The sequence below is a fragment of the Nesoenas mayeri genome (assembly GCF_963082525.1).
Source record: "Nesoenas mayeri genome assembly, chromosome: 6".
Lineage (NCBI taxonomy): Eukaryota > Metazoa > Chordata > Aves > Columbiformes > Columbidae > Nesoenas > Nesoenas mayeri.
The window spans coordinates 12259192-12278360 of record NC_137545.1 but is presented as its reverse complement, the minus strand read 5'-3'; the positions used below and the strand labels follow the sequence as shown (position 1 = coordinate 12278360).

The following is a 19169-nucleotide window of genomic DNA, read 5'->3' as shown; positions in this document are numbered from 1 at the left end:
CTGTATCTCAGGATTAAGCTAATATTATCACCCTTGATTTTTCCAACAGAAGAGCCCTACCACATAATTGCTTCTCCAACACAGCAAAGGACATTGAACTTGGAGTTCAGGGAAACAGGAGGAGGGGGGCAGAGAAGGGGACACAAGCAGAGTTTCCAATCTTTGGTGTGTATTTATAATGTCGTAGAGAAACTGCATTTCAGGATGGAATGATTATTGATTTCTTAATGGATTACTGCTGCACAAATTTACACTCCCCCAAAAAACATCAATCTTAGGATAATAATTATAAACCTATCACAGTGTATAGAGCATTCTGACTGAGTAGAAACTTATAGCTATCTGCCGGGAAATGGCCAGTTTTCTATTTCTCCCACTGCAACCACATTACAGCATGGCAAGGAGCTACTGAAAAATACATGCTCTTATAAAACAAAGTTAGTAATAGCCACAGGACATACCTCCAGTCAACTTTCTTTAAACCGACTCTTTTAAACTACTGCCCTTAAGACAATGCTTGATCCATTAGGGAACAAGTTAATTAGTTATCAGAATCCTTTTGTGTTATTTTTATCATAGTAATGAAGCAGCCCCAGCATAGAGTGAGACTCCTTAATGGGCAACACACATTCACAAACCCACACACCCTCACTTTTTCTACTTACCAGCCTACAGTCAAATGTTTCTGCAGCTAAATAATTTTTTAGCAAAGGCATCCATAGAACAGCCTTACTACAAGCAGCATCCCGTTGTGAAAATGACTGAATTACCACAAGGACTCCCCTTGACTTCAGTAAGTGTCAGACCAAATCACTGAAGATGGGGCACTATGGAAATTTAAAATAATTATCAAACAAAAAGCTCAATACTCCAAAGTTGGTGCGAGGCACAGGAATGTGAAAGATTCAAGTCTGGCTTTATTGAGTGGTTCCCGCCCATAACACCACCTGTCCTCAGCCCACTGTCCAACCATGAGCCTTGCAAAAAGGCTGGTGGTGGAGCCAGTGTGTCTCAGCTGCTGGCGCCCTCTCCACCAAGAGGTGACCACTTTTTGCACTGGGCCAGAGGCAGCAGAAAAGCCAATTTGCTGCCTCCTGGACCAACACAATTTACAGATCTGTTCACTCCTGGCATCATCAGCACAGCTCAGCGCACCTTGGCCTCTGCAGAAACACCAGCACCAGGAGCTCCCAGCCCTGCTCCAGACATCACCTCTCACTGTGTGAGACCATGCAGTAAACTGGATCAGTGAATCGATCCAAGCTAAAAATACCCCATTTTGTTGTTTGGTTTTTCTTTTTTAGAAAAACTGCTGGCATTGTGACAGAGAACAAGGCACATTGAACTCTGCTTTGAATGCTCGCCTCAGGAATAGTCATCTCTGCTAGAAGGGCATGTGGGGCACTGGCCAGTCATAACGTCTTTAAAAAGTCCTAACTAACGACAGTCTACACATCCAACACCATTAAAACACGTGCAGATTAAAACCCCACACACAACAGATTTTCAGGCTCCTGCAGTGCTGTTTGCCTGGAGTTTGCTCCAGAGAAGAGTTGCCGTTCCATCTTGCTCAGCACCAGCACCAGCCCCAGCCCCACAGTACCCGCTGTTGAGCCTTGCCATAAGCAGCAGGTAATACTGCTCGTAGAAGCCAAGTGCTTGAATTTAAGGGTACAACTTGATTGGCTGTTCCCTTCCAAGCCTAAAACAATTTCATATACAAATGTAGACAGTTGGTGTTCATCCAGACTACACTTGTCATTAACAACAACTTGCCCCCATGATAGGGGTCTGTTCCAAAAGTGTGTGGACGTAGACAGAGTATCTCCCACAGACTATATGGGGCTTTGGATCAGGTCCTAAATTACTCCTGAGGAAGCTCTCCAGCTACACAGCACAGGATCAGCACCTTAACTCTCATTTAATCTAAGAGGCTACAATTCAATTAGTGTGGCAACTTCTCCCCTTTCTCATAACGTATCATTCCTCCTCTAGCCCAGGAACAAGGCATAGCTGCTGTAGGACAGCAAGAGCATCTCTGAAAAACCTCATCTGCTCCAAAGGTGGTTAACACAAAAAAAATACCCAGCGTTCTCCAAGGTACACAGGCCACATAAAATAAAAGCAAAGGGCCCAAAGTGCAACACTTGCCATCAGCTTCAATTAGCAGGAAAGTAGGGTTTGGGAAAACAAGGGCCTCTTCAGAGCTGCTATAGGGCAAAGATGAAATCCCAGAATTAAAAACAAAATCCCCACATGCACATTAATATTCAGAGGCAATTACCTTTCAGCTTAAAGTCAGCCAACACGCATCTTACTACAGCAGCTCTTAAAGCAATCTTGTTTACAATTGGAAATGGATTACATTATCTCAGCTCCACCTATCCACATAATGCAGAGCAAACTGTCAAACATAAAATTACAAAATGGTTATTGTAAGGTATCCCCTTCAGCATAAGAATTAATTTGACCTATTTTATTACTAAATTATTACTCCCACACAAATTTTCTATCATAGATATCTATCAGCGCTGACATTTATATTCCAGCAAGGCACTCTCAGATGCATATTTTCTTCTTCTCCATCTCAAAGGTGTATTGAGCAGATTTGATGTAAACAGCCTCCTGCCAAGCTAGTTAAAATCTTTATACATACAATTAGATTGTGACAATAACCATTTGCTTAAAAAAAAAAAAATACAAAAATCTGCACAGAGTTTCAGATTCTGAAACAAAATGCTTCACAAGTTAAAGAAATGATTAATCTAAATTTAAGGAAGACCTACAGATATTTTTACTGCGGCTCTGGCAGGTTGTTCCAATTGTCACCAAGAGACATGATTTGACACAATGCCCCTGATTAAGAATGTGCTTAAGTCCTATTAAAGCCAATGGAAGTTAATCATCTGTTTAAGAGCTTTGCTAAATCAGGACCAGAATAGGAGACATTTCCAAAAAATCCAGGCCTAAACTGAACACACAATGATTAGGTGCACACACCAATTACATGACTATGGATGAAACACAGTTGTTTAGCACTTACAACAGCACACTTAGTGTGGAATAGTTCAGAAATAAGGTCTAATTCTGTAACAGGTTCCACAATGCATTATAACCCACATACACCGTGTTAATTTTAGTTGAAGGAATAGCTTAAATGAGGAAAAAAAAAATACATATATATATACTTCCAGGAATATGGGTCCAAATTCTCAAGTGGATCGAGATCTGACCCTTTTTGGAACTTCACTGTGTTCACAGTGAGAACATCAGAGCACTTCAGCTCAATCTTCTCTTATTGCTACGTTTTGCTTAAAGAAAATATTCACTCTTGGATTTCAAAACGTAACATTTGTATTCTATGCCCCTTAATGACTTAAGCACTGCACTCAGGAAACACATTTGCACAGATTTGCATATTCAGGATTACAGATATCAGCAAATAATTTCTAGCAAATTATTGTGCCTACAAATCAGAAGTTGCTAAAAGCATAATTGTGAACAATCTCAATCATTTGAACTATTTGACATTAACCAGGATTACCAAGTCTCACTTTAATTTCTCTCACCTTGATATTTACTGTTTTTTCTTAGCAACAAGATTTTCAGATAAAGTGACTAGAAGAGTCTCCACTTTCATTAAATGAGGAAAAAAGGCATTTCCAATCCTAGAGTTTGCTGAAAAGCCATACTCCAGTGCAAAACACAGCTCAGAAACAAGAAGATACATTGAGAATTACACTTATTAAACAAACACACGCACAAAAATCTCTCATGGCATCTAAGGCAATCTTGCGATTTCAAACTTGACTCATGATTGTGAAAGTTTGGAGTTGGCATGCCAACTTGGTGAGCCATCTGCTCACCAACAATTTATAAACGAGACTGCTGCCAAAGCCACCCGATTACTCAGTTCTAATATTAGTGATGTAACTAAAACATGCTTGGAGGGTTTTTCTCCCCATGAACCAGGAAGCACAACAACAAAACTCACAGAGAAAAAGATAAAAATAAAATAGGTAAAGTGTATTTATGCTCAATATTCCCTTCAAGTCTCATTAGTAGGAACACTCAAGATTAATTCTGTGATTCAGTTCTATTATTGCCTCCAAACCAAGTCAGAAGGAAAAAAGCCAGTAGTGATTACAAATGATAAGACAACGTGAATCATGTATTCTGTATCCAATGCCCATTTCCGTGTTAATGATTCAAATGGTAGTTTGTTACAATAAAACACACTATTCTGAAAAACCCTGACACCTCATAATAGCATCTAATATATTTTGACAACAAACTAAGAAAAACCACCATAAATTGTGCATGCAGTCGAGCAAGTACAACTGCTGATTTTACTAGTAATGCTAATTTTACCATTAGAACCAGGCAATTTGGGATAAAAACACAATCCTATTTAAACAATTCCTTTCTTATTGAAGTTCCAGATTACATATAGCAGTGGAGGAACTGCTGGCAGTTAATCTCCAGTAAATAATCCTTGGGGCAAAAGATACTGTAATGAAACTGCATGGAATATTAGTCACTCAATCATTTTAAAAATGTTGAGTCACAATTCACTTTTGCTGGCCTGAAACTCCAGATCCATCTCCATGGCAAGTCAGTAGCAAATCCCAAAGTGCAGCTGGTATTCCCAGAGCTCAGACATGCAGATGCACTGCTGCACTATTAAACCCAGGAGTGTGAAGTGTCTTACACTAGCGCTTCCACACAGCACGTCCTTCCCATTGAAGTAAAACAAACAAACAGAAAGAATCCAGACAAAAAAAATCCACAAACAAACAAACAAAAAATCCCACATTTTAACCACTAGCTTCAATATGAGCAGAATTAGGACATTTGCGAGTGTTCTAAAGGGGACACTAATAAGACTGAAAACACAGGCAACCCTGGTGGTATTAATTAAGAGGACAATGACAGCAATAAGCACCTCGCTTCATTTCAGAACACCTTGCTCTATCATGGCCAAAACGAGTAGCTTTTAAATCTGCATTTTGAAATTAAATGCATCATCATTACACAATTACCGTTCTAATTAGCCTCCTCAACAACAGATCGGCTTTATTTATGATTAATTTTGGTTAATGAGTTACTTGTAGTTTTATCTGACGGATAATGGGAGAGAATTAATAACTGCTTAATCCACACAAAATTTTGTTGTTCATATAGTGCACGAAATTTTGACAAATGTTTCTGAATCCTAGCCAACAACCACCAGCACATTTTCACTATCTGAAACCAGCCAAAGCTCAGCAAATGTTACCATATTACATTATAGTAGATTAAACTGTTTATATATATAATTAGAATTATTATTATAAACTACAGTCATAATTATAAATTGAAATTTTATTGCCAGCTCATAAGGAAGCTTCCCCCTTCCAAAACACCTGGCCAGAACAATTAATTCAAGTCATCTCCTTGATGGTCTACTAAGACCTATTCCATTTACAGTTGCACAAGAGAATGATGCAGAGACTCAAACTGGAGAAGAAATTGTTTTCTCCACTACGTCAGACATCCCGTACATCTCATGCCTTTGTCCATACCCCTCCAGCGAACCCTAGTCTGCCTCTGAGACTATCTTAAGGTAACAGTCCTCATTTTTTAATCAAGCGTTGGTTTTAAATGTTTGTAAAGCATCATCTTCAGTTGTCACATTGCCATCTTCTCTCAAAACCACTTTCCGCTTCCCAAACACGGGGCTGGTTTTGCCTCCACCCAGACCTGAGTACTGACCTAACAACAGAAGACACGTCAGAAATTCCTCAAAGGGACCCTCATACACCACTAGTTTCATAAGGGCATTCGGATGCCACAGCAAAAGCAAGGAAACCATGACAAGTTGGGGCACATAACGACATTCACATGTTTGAGAAAACAGAACGGATGGTAGCAATCAAAATAGGCAAAGCAGAACATAGGGCAATTTTCTTCTAGCATGGTAGTTTGTTGCTTGTGTGCTGTCTAGCTGACGCAACACAAAACTTCAGGATCTCCCCACCTAGGGTAACTAAGGAAACCTGAATAATTATCTGCAATTATCATTCACTTTTCTACAATTAAAACATCATGTTTACTCTTATCCTAAGAACCTGTTCTGTGTTGTTCTAGGCTGTTAAAAAAACAACCAGGGTTACGCTGCAGGAATGGCTGCACTTGGGACACAGATAAAGTATCTTGAAGTGGAGATGAGCAAGTACTTTACAGAGCATCATTATAGATTATTTCCTGGAATGCACTGCAGTTTGCTTTGGTTTTGAATACATACGTGATATATATTTACTACAGCAAAAAATCTCACTACTATCGATTTTTGTATAAATATTTAATGATTACTAGTCAGAATAACAATAGCACTAATGACATTAAATAAACGAAGCACTTTAAAAGTGTGAGGAAAAAGCAAATACCTCTTTACAGCATTTTAACGCAAGAGCAGTAAGACAGTAACCTGAAACCATGTAACATGCTGATAGCCTGAGTCATGTCTGGTCTCAGTCTGACCAGAGAGGTGATTTTGACAAACATCTAACAAAAAGTAGGTTCTGCAAGCAGCAGACTTAGCAGAGACTAGTTTCCAACAACTTTTTCTCATGCATTTGACATTTGAAAAGGGTGGCGCTTAATAGCTTTTCCTTTAGTGGAGGCACAATTCACATACCTCTCCTCTTTCTGGCTTCCTATTTTCATAAGACTTGCATGATTCTAATATTTTTCAAGCCTGTACCTCTCTAGTGTATGAAAGCTCTGGTTTGGGATTCACAAATAAATGCATGGGATTTTGGAGAAATGAAGAAATTGTGCAACTGACAACACAAATTTAAGAGAATGCAAGAATAAACTCACAGAGTTCTCATAGTCTGCTAAACATCATGTACTACTTGACCCTTAAATGTACAACTAGCATATCATTCTTGTGAACTGCTGAGAGCTACCTATAATCTGACATTTTGAAGTCACATACAAAAATGATGAAACTGACTGCCTCCCACCTATAGGAGCTGAATTCACACTAGTACTAATTTCTCTAATTTTTCTCCACCTCTTCAGTCTATAATTTTATTCACCCATTCGTATCCCTTCAACTGGCATCCTTTGTGAAGCTCTTAAAGATTTATTGTTGAAAAAGCATGATATAATGAGAGGATATTATTACATTACACTCTATAAGAATAGATTATCCAAAGGATAATACCTAACAGTGACTGAGAGAGAGGCCTGTGTATTGAAGCTAGGGGAAAAATTTCCAACAGGGGTTTCGGGTAAAAGCCAATACCCCAGATTGTTCCATGCAACTGCATGGAGATGTATTAAACTCACCTAGGAACCACCTGTGCTGGTAAGAAGGTCAAAACAACTGGTAAAGTTGACCTAATTTGAGGAGATTAAAGTGTAAAACTATTACACACATCTACATCTAGGACATGCCTACATCTGAAAGGTGATGTTTGTTAAGGCACTGAGTGAATTTAAGGCCCAATGGTGTACTCCAAAATATTTCTCTACTTGGGCAAACTGCACCGGTGCCAGATCACTGCAAACTCTCCCAGAGATGGAGGGAGAGAGGCCCCTCACCACACCACCACACATGCAATACAAAGTATGTACTTTGAAACAGACAATTACAAGCAGTACACAAAACTGCTAATTAATAAGATTTGTTCTCCTTCAGGGACCGTTATCTGGACAAGGCAAAACACAGACTGCAGGATATCAGTTTCTCAATAAATAAGATTTAAAACTACCCAAACGAAACACCGTTGTCTGCTTTTGCCTGAGCTTTTCCCCCCTTTCACAGACCTGGCTTATAACTAGAACAAGGTCTTCAATCTACTCTAACTCTTTCTTGGAAACTCTTAAACCATCCATGACTTGAAGAGAATAGCTACCCTTCCCCAAATGAATAGACCTAGCACCTCTTCTGTGTAAAAAGACTTGCTGTTTTCATACAGAAAGAGGCAACTTCTTTCATTTTGAAAATAACGGAATTCATACCATCCTGTTTGCTGCACTTTGGACAGAAGCAGGTGTTTAATTCCTGCTGCTTGAGTTTAAAGGATACACAGATACAGTTACCAAAAATTCTCTCTGTTTATATTTTATGGCTAGATCATTACCTAAGAGAGCACGTTTGCTTGCAGAGGGAATAATAAAAAGTCCAAAGGCTGAGGACTAGGAAAGAGTAGGTGTGAATTCTCATATGACTGCACGCACACACACATTCCCAAATCAAAGAATAGTTATGAGAAGAATTAATATGAACTTAGGCACATCACAGGCTTCGCTAGCCAGCTTTCTGAGCCACTCACCGACATAACTTTCATGGACTGAGGGAATACATGTCGCTTGAGGAAAAACAGGACATCATCACTTTTCTTCTGATGGAATGAAGGTTTTTTGACGCTGAGGGGAATGCAAGGGCAATATCACTAATAAGGAGCTGAGAAGGCTCCCGCCTACTGTGGAAGGTCACAGCATCAATATCTTCAGGATAGTATTTGTTTTGTTCAAGTGGAGGAACAAAGTGATAAGCAAGAAAATAGCCCTCATTGGAAACTCAAGCTTTGTCATGTATGTGGTTTAACTGTAAATGGAGCAGCTCTATTGTAAGCCCTGCCCAGATCTTCCATTAGCTAGAGATGAAAGACTGTCTTACCCCCTCACATAAGAGAAAACTTCATGAGAAAAAAGGTAATAGACACTACAGGGAGACAAAGTGAATGGATTTTATATGGTTCTGTATGTCCTACCTTCTTTGGAAACTGTTTCAGTATTCCACCCACCAGGACACTACCAGCACCAACATGTGGCTGGGTCTTCTATCCCTGTTGCATGAAGCTTCAGGGAGGACAGCAGAGCTGAGTGCTCAAAAAGCCTTCTCCAGCCCAGTGACAGGAAAAGGACTTCAATATTCTCTCTAGTCTTCCCTTTCTCTCTCCCCTGCTGGAGCAACTGCACCTGTGCCCAGAACAGCATCACAGGTGGTACCAATACCTGAGCTAAAAGAGGGAGTGAAAATAAACAGTCTGTGCAGCTTTTCCAAGCAACATGAAGCTGTTTGTTGGATGCAGATATTCACCCTCTCCACACCAGGGCTGGGACTGCAGTTTGGCCCTAGGATGGACCTTCAATCACCTAGAGGTGTCCCCACATTCCTGAGGGGGCACAGGGGTCTGAGCAGCAACCTCAGCTTCACCAGGGGGAAGTCAGAGCTCTGTGAGCTCCCTGGACAGGCCAAACAGAGCAACCATGAGCTAAAAGAGTGGGTACATGTACACAAGAGCCCACTAGCTCTGTGGTGCTATGGCTCGGCCACACAGCATTGAAGGAATAAACCCAAAACTTGGAAAGCAGGGTCAAAAAAAAAAAAGAAAAGGTGTGAAGAAAGCAAAAGCTATTAGAAAAAATAGGTTAAAAGACGTTCTAACTCACAGAAGTTTAAATAACCTATATGCACAGATCTGAGGTGGATGAATCAAGACCATGGTTTTCCAGGAAGAGTGTCTCCTGTGTTACAGTCTGCTCCAATATTCCACCTGTAACACCACTCATAGGTGATTCTGCCAGCCAGGGCTGTGCTCCCAGCAGGAATTTCTGCCAGCATCTCTCTGCCAGTGAAGGATTACAGCTTCTCAAAGCCACAGGCTGACACAGCAGTGCCAGCAGAAGCCCGTAATGTAGACCTGGCTCCGTATCAAGGCCACATTTTGCTGGGCAGTGTAAGCAGGGGTTTGTCCACACAGAGACCTAGTAATGCTCAGCTGTACAGGAAGAGTTAAAATGCGGTGGTTGCTCTAATGTAATCACACAAGAACAGGGTGCTTTATGAGTACCACAATTATTCCTGGATGGGACAGAATATAAGCTACACTGGTACTAAGGTACTTCTGAATGCATCTCATTATGGGGCTGTAAAAATTAAACGTAAAACAACCCCTAAGTAAAGCAACTATAATAATAAAATTCCTACTTTTAACAAGGCCTAAAACATAACCCAGGATGAAGGCTTGAATGGTATCTACGGCCTCTGTGATTCATGAAAAAAGGCAAGAGGAAAAAAAGCAGCACAGAAAGATGAAGGAACTCTCCTACAATGACAAAAGTCAGGAGAAAAACTGGTCCTCTGGTCACCTAGCCCAGAACCATACCTGCCAAGCCTCATCACTTCTCACTGATAACCACAACTCTGCTTCCTTCCATTGCGATGCAGCAGCCAGCCACCTGGACTCCAAATTAGCGCTCACTGCTCTAGGCAAGGGACAACATGCTGTGGCATGGGCTCTGCACCCAGGCTGGCAACAGGCCTTGTTACTACAGAGAGCAATGGCACAGCCTTAAGTTTTCTATAGACTTGCTTCAAGGTGGATCCTGAAAGGAGTTTTATTTATTGGGACTCCTGAGGAAAAAAGCAGGAGACAACCGTGCCTTGTCCTCCTGGCTAGAATAGTGTTGCTCCTCCAAGGTGTCCTCTCGGCACAAGAAGAAAGAACACTGCTCACCCTCAGAAATGCACAAAGATGGCACAGGTAGCTGCATTTCTACCTGTAAAACCTAGTCCTGCAATCTGTCATTTAGCTGGAGGACTAGACAGAGACAGTGGCCCACAGGAACGGGAAACGAGCCCTAGATCTTTTACTCATCAATTTCAACAGGAGTGGCACCTTCCCGTAGATTCAAGGGCGGGAGAGACAGAGTGCTCTCTAACTGGTATCTCGTCATCCAGCTGCTATCAAAGTGCTGCATTTCAAGGAAGATAAGGATTGCTCTTTTTGTTGGCATGTCTGAAAAGGAACTGAAATTCCAGAAGCAAACATTGAAAACTTGCTGACTACAAAGCAAGCAAGAGCACGGAGTGTTGTAACAGGGTGTGTACCAAGGAAAGTTAACTGAATCTGACAGTCCAAGAGAATAACAGAAGCTCCTCAAGAAAGGTGTGTGCTGCAACAAAGCCCTGGTAGATGACCTCTCAAGAGGCTTCCATCAGAATGAATAAAAACCTATTTAATGAGATTAAATTATCATTTCACTCCACCCTCATTATAACACTCACTGAGACAGAGGAATGTTTTTGCAGCCAGGGAATGCCAGAGAGACCATGACAGAAGATAGGAAAAATACACAGGGGAACCCTCACCATTGGAGTGTGAGCTACAGACAGTAGTTACTTAAACACCTATTAGTTTCAGTGGCTACCCAGTTTTGACCTACGTGCAGTTTGTATCAGAGCAACTACTTCATGATTTTAACCATACCAATGTGAAAAATCTAAGCTGATATCTGTGAAGGTAGAACAATCCAAGGTGCATCACACAGGTATTTCACTTCCACGTAAGCTTTTTTGGTTTTTGGTAAGGGAAAAAAAAAAAAAAAAAAAAAAAAAATAGTGTAACACTACTACAAAGCCTGATTGTCACCTCTTTTTTCTTATTTCATTTTTTCCTCCTTAAGGAGGCCAAAACTTTCATGAGTATTATTCCCCTGGCAATTCTCAGGGAGTGTAAACATCAAAGTAGCTCACTTCTACCAGTACTCTACCACATTTTATTGAGCTCATCTCTTATGTCTAAGCTCATCTTGGCAGAGTGCATCTTCACCACCCTTCAACCTGTAAAACCATAGGTACGTCTATATCAGGCATCATTGTGAAATTCCACAGCTGAACTCTCTAAATATCAAACTGTCAAGGTTGGAAACGCAAACACAAGGGACTGGAGGACATCAAGTGACTGTCAGAAGTCTACCTCCCTGCACTGAGGCAGGATCAAAGATACCCAGACCAAGAGATGTTGCCTACCTGTTCCTTAAAGGCAGCTAAGGAAAGAGATTTCTCAGCTTCTCAAGGTTATCCAGTCCAAGTTTTTAGCACCATATGCAGTGTTTCACACTTTCCAAGATATTTGGAAGAACTGGAGACCTGAATCCCCATTTCAGAGCAGAGCAGTCTGGCTGCCAGAATTCTTCATGCCCCAGTGCATGTGTCAGGGGAGTGACAGCAGCACAGCATTGACTCAGTTCCCCCCCTGCAGCCTAGCCCAGACAGCTTCAACTACCCTCCCTAAAGAAAAGCCTCCTGCAGAGGCTCAGCCTCTACCACCTCATCCTGGTGAAAAAAAACACATCCTGAGCCAAAAAGAATCCCAGCGCAAGGTCCAGCCTCACGTGCCTGGGCAGTAGACTCTGGCGATGGAAGGCTTGTTTGCTGCGTAGCTGAGGCATGAAGCAACCTCTAATTTTACGCTGTTTTATTCCAAAAGGCAGACTCCATGGTTACATTTCTTTATCCATACAGATGTGGTGCTGTTACAGCTGCGGTTCATGAAGCTTTCTGCTTGGGGCAACAAAACTGTGACAAAACAGAGCTTGTATGACAAGTTAGAGTTGAAAAATAAAAGTAATCAAGAAAGACTTGGGGCTTTGAAGTTACAGGAAAAAAAAAGTGCAACTCATAGCCCACCGCAATCACTGGAAATACAGTGTTAGCTACATTATAATTAGACCTTGCCCAAATTCTCTTAAAATACTGCTGCTTAAATCACTCACACTCAATACTGTTGTCCCAGTAGCTATCTTGTCAGACAGCACGATCATTCCCCACCACAGAGAAAATGCAACGGCCTCATTATTCTAAGAGTCATTTGACAATGGTTATTTTCTTAATAAATTATTTCTCATAGCTTAGTAACACTTTAAGCTACTATAAATACATCTTGAAAGCGTACTACGATTTTAATCAGTTTCAAACATCAGATGTTGGGTTTGATATTTATGATTGTTCTGACTGCATTTTGTTTAAGGGCTCCTTTTTGTCGAGGAAAGCAGAGATAAGAAAGTTATTTAGGACACCCGCTGTAAAGTTGCTAATTTAAGAGGAAATTTTCTCTGTCACTGACTGTCAGATGGTAATAGCTGGTACTATTATTTTCCATATGATACCAGGCAAGTGGTCTTAGACAAGTATCCTTCATCCTGTATAAAGTGGTCATCGAATCAAATAATCAAACAACTGTGCCCCTGCAGTTTCTAAGGGGGACATTCTTTTAAGTCCACTTTAACCTACAGGAAGAAAAAATAATGTATATCTCTAATAACTATAGTAAGAACTCAGTGTGGTATTATGAGGAGGTGACTGGGAATTCGTTCTTTCTAAAGCCTCTTTTATAAGGATTCCCCATCAGCCTTTAATTAGCACGCCAGTTCCTATTTGGAAGGTCCTGATCACTTACAGCCCAGTTCAACATTCACCAAAGGCAACAAGACAGACGGACTTGAACTTGGGGGGTCCATAGGAGGGCTTAGGGCCATGCACAGAACTCTCTAGTACCAACACAAAGTTAACAGAGCAGGACCTTGACATGCAGCTCTGGATGCTAGCCTTTGGATGAGTTTTACTACAAAAGATAGGAAGAAAATCTGGACTTCCAGATTTGGGGCTATGTAAATGTGTCATCTGTACTCAGCAGTTATAGCACTAATTTGTTTTTTGTTCGAGAGAAAAATTCGGATGATGTATCAACCTATTCAGTTAGACTGTTTACATGTATTTAAAATCTTTGCTTACATAAAACTACAATAAAGTATTTTAGAACAGAGCATCTGCCAACATACTTACAGTATGCTGCTAAAGGCTGCTACATACCGTAAGGTATATGTAAGATCATTAGTTAGCTATGACAGGCGATTCACTGTGATTTATCTTTCAGGATCATCTCATTCACAAGGAAAATTGAGTGTCAGCCCCATCCATAACCTATACGTACCATCTAGATACTTGAAAATGATAATAAGTTAAAGGATGCAGTAGACAACTCTACAAAAGAAGCCAAAATATTTAACCCAAAACCTTTTGGAACAGAACCCAAAAACATCAGTTGCCCAGCCAGAACTCTGACTAACATGGATTGCCAGGGGCTAACGAACACAGAAAACTCTAGCACGTAATTCTACTGTTGCTGGGAGGGCACTGCTCAGTCATTTTGGTACAGATGCAAGAAATTTGCTTCTTACAGCTAGTCTGTGTTTGAGCCAGGCACAAATTAAGGCTAAATTAAGAGCTGCATTTCAAAACGACTCAATGGAACACGAGAACAAAGGTTGAAACACAGATCTCTGCCCTGCAGGTGCACATCCTGAGTGCACAGCTAAATAGGGCCATCCTCCTTCTGGGGATGACTGGCAACAGAACCGGGAGTGAAATATTTGGGGTCTGATCCATGTACCATCTTATGTACCACCTCCTCCATTGGCGAACCCTACCCAGCCGCAAACAACATGCCCTGGGCTTCACTATAACGGCAGCTCAACAGTCAATCAGTCTCCACCAGAAATTAAACTGTATTGAAATATGAGGCAGACACTTCCTCTGCTTACAAGGATGGATGGTGGATCAACCCACTGGGAACTACCAAATTCGTACAAAATTTTGTGAACAGATATTCCTCCTTACTCTCCCACCTTCACCTCTCCTTTAAAAATAATTTTTTTTTTTTTTAAAAAAAAGTAAAATAATTAAAAAATTTAAAAAAAGAGCTCATAGGCCCCTGGATTACTGAACCTCTAAAAGGATTTCCTGTGCCCCACAACACAAGTGGAAAACACAGCCTGGCAATTTAGTCTCCATGTACCAGATTCAAGATTTGGCCAAAAACCTTAAATGAGCCAATATAACAGCTGCCACAAAAGTCCCAAACCTCCAATCAATACATTCCATGTTTAAGACAGAACAAACCACCTGTCTTCAAAACATTCTTACGCCTGCAAAGGCTAAGTAAATTACAACAAATTTAAGAAGCTCAAGTTTTGCTTGGCTTAGGAAACCCAGGCAAAGACCCTAATTTTTCAACATCAGCACATGCTTAACACAAAGCAGCAGTGATGAAAGCAGTTGAGACACCTGTGAGAGACCAAAAGAAAAAAAAAAAAAAATTCTAAAAAAATAAGATATTCACCAAGGCTGCAGATACATGTCTTGCAAGCACTAACAAAGCTTGAAAAACATTGAATATGTTAACACAATGAACGGGAAAATATTTGATGTGCTAAAGTATTTCTACATTACTTCATCTTAGAGCTTTTTATTCCCTAATTTGACTCTGGTCTTTAGTCTAGATGATAAAGAAGATTTAAAACAGGGAGCTTTTTCCCCCTCCCAATGAAGGCTTCCCATTAATAAAAAGGAAACAAAGAAAATGAAGAAAGTGAGTAGTAAAACTTTTACAACATAATAAAATATATCAGAATCCCAGTGCAGCCGGATTGGAATTGTCTAAAGATGCTGAATTATGATCAGTTGTCATATAAAGTTCAGTCCAGAGTATTAGCAATCATATTCTCTAGAAACATGTATATAATTGGGAGATCTTCATAATAACCCTCAGTTTTAAAGGCTCATAAAAACTGTGTTTTACTCATAATTTGCAGGAGGAAAGAAGAACTCTTAAAGGAAAGTAACATCTTTCTCGCAGTAAGAAAGACTCTGAAGGCAATACACTCTGTATTTTAAAGCAAGTAACCCTTAAAAGCTCTCTTTTTCCTTCACAGTTTTAAGTGTGTTATTATACAAACATTCAATTTAAAAATATAAATACATATCTATAGTACAACACACTAGAAAGTAAATCAGTATCACATAGACAGAAACTCTCTGAAAGTATATTGGAAACAAAGCATGTTACATTATTTTTGAAGACAAGTACAGAGTTACTTTAAAGTAAATATCTTGTTGTAACATTGTAACCAGCAGTAAAATAAGTTATGGCACTCACACACAGGAAAGATGTTGATGAAATCTGTGTAAACTACATTTATCCACTTCCAAAATATAGCACAAAAATAATTATAAAAATATTATGAGCATCTGACACTCTGTGGAGCCTCCCAAATGTCTCTACATTTTGTCAATTTCTCCCTTGACATTCTAAACCAAAATCCTTTCCGTTTGTTAGAGTCAACTACTGAGTGCAATAAACTTCCAATTATCCCAGCTGCTTTCAGACTCGCCAGGGCAAAGCTGAGGTACTGAATAGGATGCTGAAGTTTCTATATGGAACAATAAAGTACAATCTGCCACCAAACCCAGATATTTTAACTTTATACTTTTGCCAGAGTAAAGCCTTTTTGTAAATAAAATGTGTTTGTTTTCAAATAAAGCTACTTCAAGCTGTTTGGGGAAGCACAGTAAGTAATAATAACAACAATTCCCATCTGGATTTCAAAACCACCACATGTCAAACCTACTGTTTTCCTACCTGGAACAGGTAAGGACCAGCTCTCAAATGCCACCTTGGGATAGTTCAAACTAGTAATCCCGTTCATGTTCAGATGAGACACCAGTATGAACAAGAAAGACAGGAAAGGAAAAAAAAAATCTACCCTGTCCTTCTTTTATTAGCAATGCCTGCAGCAGTGCTTAAGACCTGGTAAGCAAGCCGAGGACCAGACTAACCCACAGGCGCAGGTTTAAGAAGAGACTTACTGCTTGCCATGTGACTGGGGGAGGTATGCTGCCCGTTGGGTGTGCTGGAGGTGAGGTCAATGGCCATGCCGGAGTGCTCCCTTTCGGGCGAAAACTCATTGTCACCTGCTTTCACAAAACAAGTCCCACGTAAGTTTCCATGCCCACCTTCAGCAGAGCAACACAGCCATTTAAAAGTACAACTTGCTCCCTTCACCCTTCCCTCCTTTATCAGCAGGGTCTTCCACAGCCTGTAAAAACTGGATTCTCAGTGGCCACAAGCAAACATTTGACTGATTGATTTTAAGAGCCCCCCCCAACCTGCTCTCATCAGTCTTCTCCACACACACCTGTGACAAACCTTGCCCTAGCTGCTTTATCTCAAGAGAAGTTAGGATTACTTTTCCACTTTTACACTGAGAATCCAGGCTGGGCAGAAGACTGAAAAACTACTTCACTGTACAGACCTTCCCCTCAAAGCTCCCAGTAAACTGACAGTTAAACAAAGCACTTAAAGAAACTAAGATGTTTCATCCTCATGCAGAAAACAGGAGAAATGTAGAGTGAAAGGCACAAAAAGTTTTTTTGCTGCAATTTGAATTTCTGAAAACGAACTCTCTCTCATTTGCAAAGTTCATTCATCCTCAGCAAATGTTTAAATCTACAGCTACCCAACCATGCACCCATCCCCACACATTTTTCAATCATACACAAAGTTTATGTTTAAATGCTATTTATTCAGCATCATCTCAAAGCAAAGACCATACACAATGAAGGTAAAGTTTCAGGTCTCTGCATTATATAAAAGATAGTGGGAAAAGGAAAACAATTCAGAATAATCAAATGAAATTACTACTTACATGTTATATATCCATCAGCAGCTTCTGCTTCCATAGTCAAAGTGCGGTGCTGTAAGGCAGAAAAGTACACCCTCAAAGACGGCTGTCAGTATCAACCATTAAATGATTACACTTACTTAAAGCCCAAAGGAGTTGCACATTTTGCTGCTGTTGCAACCATTGCCTAGAGAAACACACAAGTGTACTGTGTATGCTCGTTTGCAAATCACTGAACCCTTCCTGCAAATCATCTGAGAAATTCAGCTGCTACCTGGGCAGGTGGCAATGGGATCACCTTGGTCTGACCATACCCCTGTCTGCCCCTGACCTGCATTTTTACCTGATCTGAGAGTTTTTCCCCTGACTTTCCACTTATTTTACTTGAGCTGGGATGGTAATGCTTTATCAGTTATCAGCTCTCACAGCCAGAAGATACTTTGAGGAGATGGATACAATTAACAATTGCTCTTTTCACACACACTCCAAGAGACTCCATCCTGATCTAAACAAAATAAAGCCCTCCCGTGTCTCTTCCCCTTCGAGAGAGAGTTATTACAACTCTTTGTGTCACACCACCTTACGTGCACACACACCTGTATACGCACCTGTTCACTCTAACCCTATTTATCTGCCACAGCATGGGGCCAAACGTCACACTTAATAATCCCAGATCATGCATTTTGTGGCGTGAAGCAATCTTAAAGTTTCTGGAAGCACTTTGCTGACACAGAACAAGCTATTACTTTCAAGAAACCCAAGTAACTGTATAGAATGACACCCCCTAGCTATCATTCGATATATATTGAAGGGAAAGAAAAAAAAAAATTAAAAAGAGAGAGATCAATAATCATAACTATGTTCTTTTAAGTGGAAAAGTTAAGAATCTGACATGACCAGAGGAGAATTTTATTTCCTCTCTCCCTCCACGGCCTCTTTTTTGCCTTTAGTTTCAAAACTCTCACTGCACCAGGCAGCTAAATTATTCACAATGAGCCATTTCTGTATTGATCGCCAAGTATATTTAGCCCTGGCTCCTGGAATTTCTCCATTACTTACTGGAAAACAGGCAGCTTCACTTCTTGTCTCCAAAACCACTTCCCTCCCCCTCCCTTAACCCGCTTTCCTTTCCCTCCACCCCCCGCCTTTCCCCCAATAAATAAATACTTTTCTCTGCACTCTTCTTTGGTATAAAGCAGATCAAATTCCCAAGGCATTCAGCACATAACACTTAAATTTCAACCTGCCCAGCTGCTACCAAACTCTCTTCAATTACTGATTTTCACATGACTCTTAAAAACAAATCTCAAAAAAAAAAAAAAGTTTTCAAAACAGGTAAGCTGCCTCCTCAAGCCCTTCAAAATTACCTTATCTTCCCCCTAGTCCAGGTAGGCAGGCACACACTGAGAAAAAGAAAGAAACATCAGAAGCAACAGGGAAAGATCATCCCAGCCAATGAAGTGGAAGGAAAGAAAGGGGAGGAAGGGAGGAGGAAGAGAACAGAAGACAAAAAGAAACACAGAAACATCCATAACCGAAATTAAAACACGGTTTGATTTTTATTTTTTATCTCTTCAAGGGAGGAAGAGGGGGGAGGAGGAGGAGGAAAAAGAAAAAAAGTTTGGTCACAATTTTGAGGCTGGTGATGGCAAATCCCAGCTGCTAAGCCTCCCTCTCCACAACGAATGGAGAGAGAGAGGGGGAGAGAGTTCTTCTCGGGCTGAAGACACAGCAAGATAGGGAAAGTTTAAAAAATATATTTTTTTTTTAACGAAAGGGGGAGAAAGAGAGAGCGAGAAAGGGACAGACAGGGGAGAGAAACCCGTCCCCGGCACTTACAGGTGGGGCATGCGGAGCCAGGCAGC

At 40.5% G+C, this 19169-nt stretch overlaps 1 protein-coding gene across 5 annotated transcripts in view; it reads right to left on the bottom strand.

Annotated features, from left to right (window-relative positions):
• IKZF2 (IKAROS family zinc finger 2) overlaps nt 1-17374 on the bottom strand; it is a gene marked incomplete at both ends in the record, with an annotated part of 104533 nt that extends 87159 nt beyond the window's left edge. For 3 of the 5 annotated variants that reach the window (XM_080347135.1, XM_080347134.1, XM_080347136.1), the window contains 2 exons: nt 16490-16594; nt 17329-17362. In XM_080347135.1, coding sequence (XP_080203261.1) covers nt 16490-16594; nt 17329-17362 — 139 coding nt within the window. Of the gene's footprint in view, nt 1-16489; nt 16598-17328 lie in introns of all 5 variants that reach the window. The other 2 variants (XM_080347137.1, XM_080347138.1) reach the window with 2 other exon arrangements.
• Between the last annotated feature and the right edge of the window lie 1795 nt (nt 17375-19169).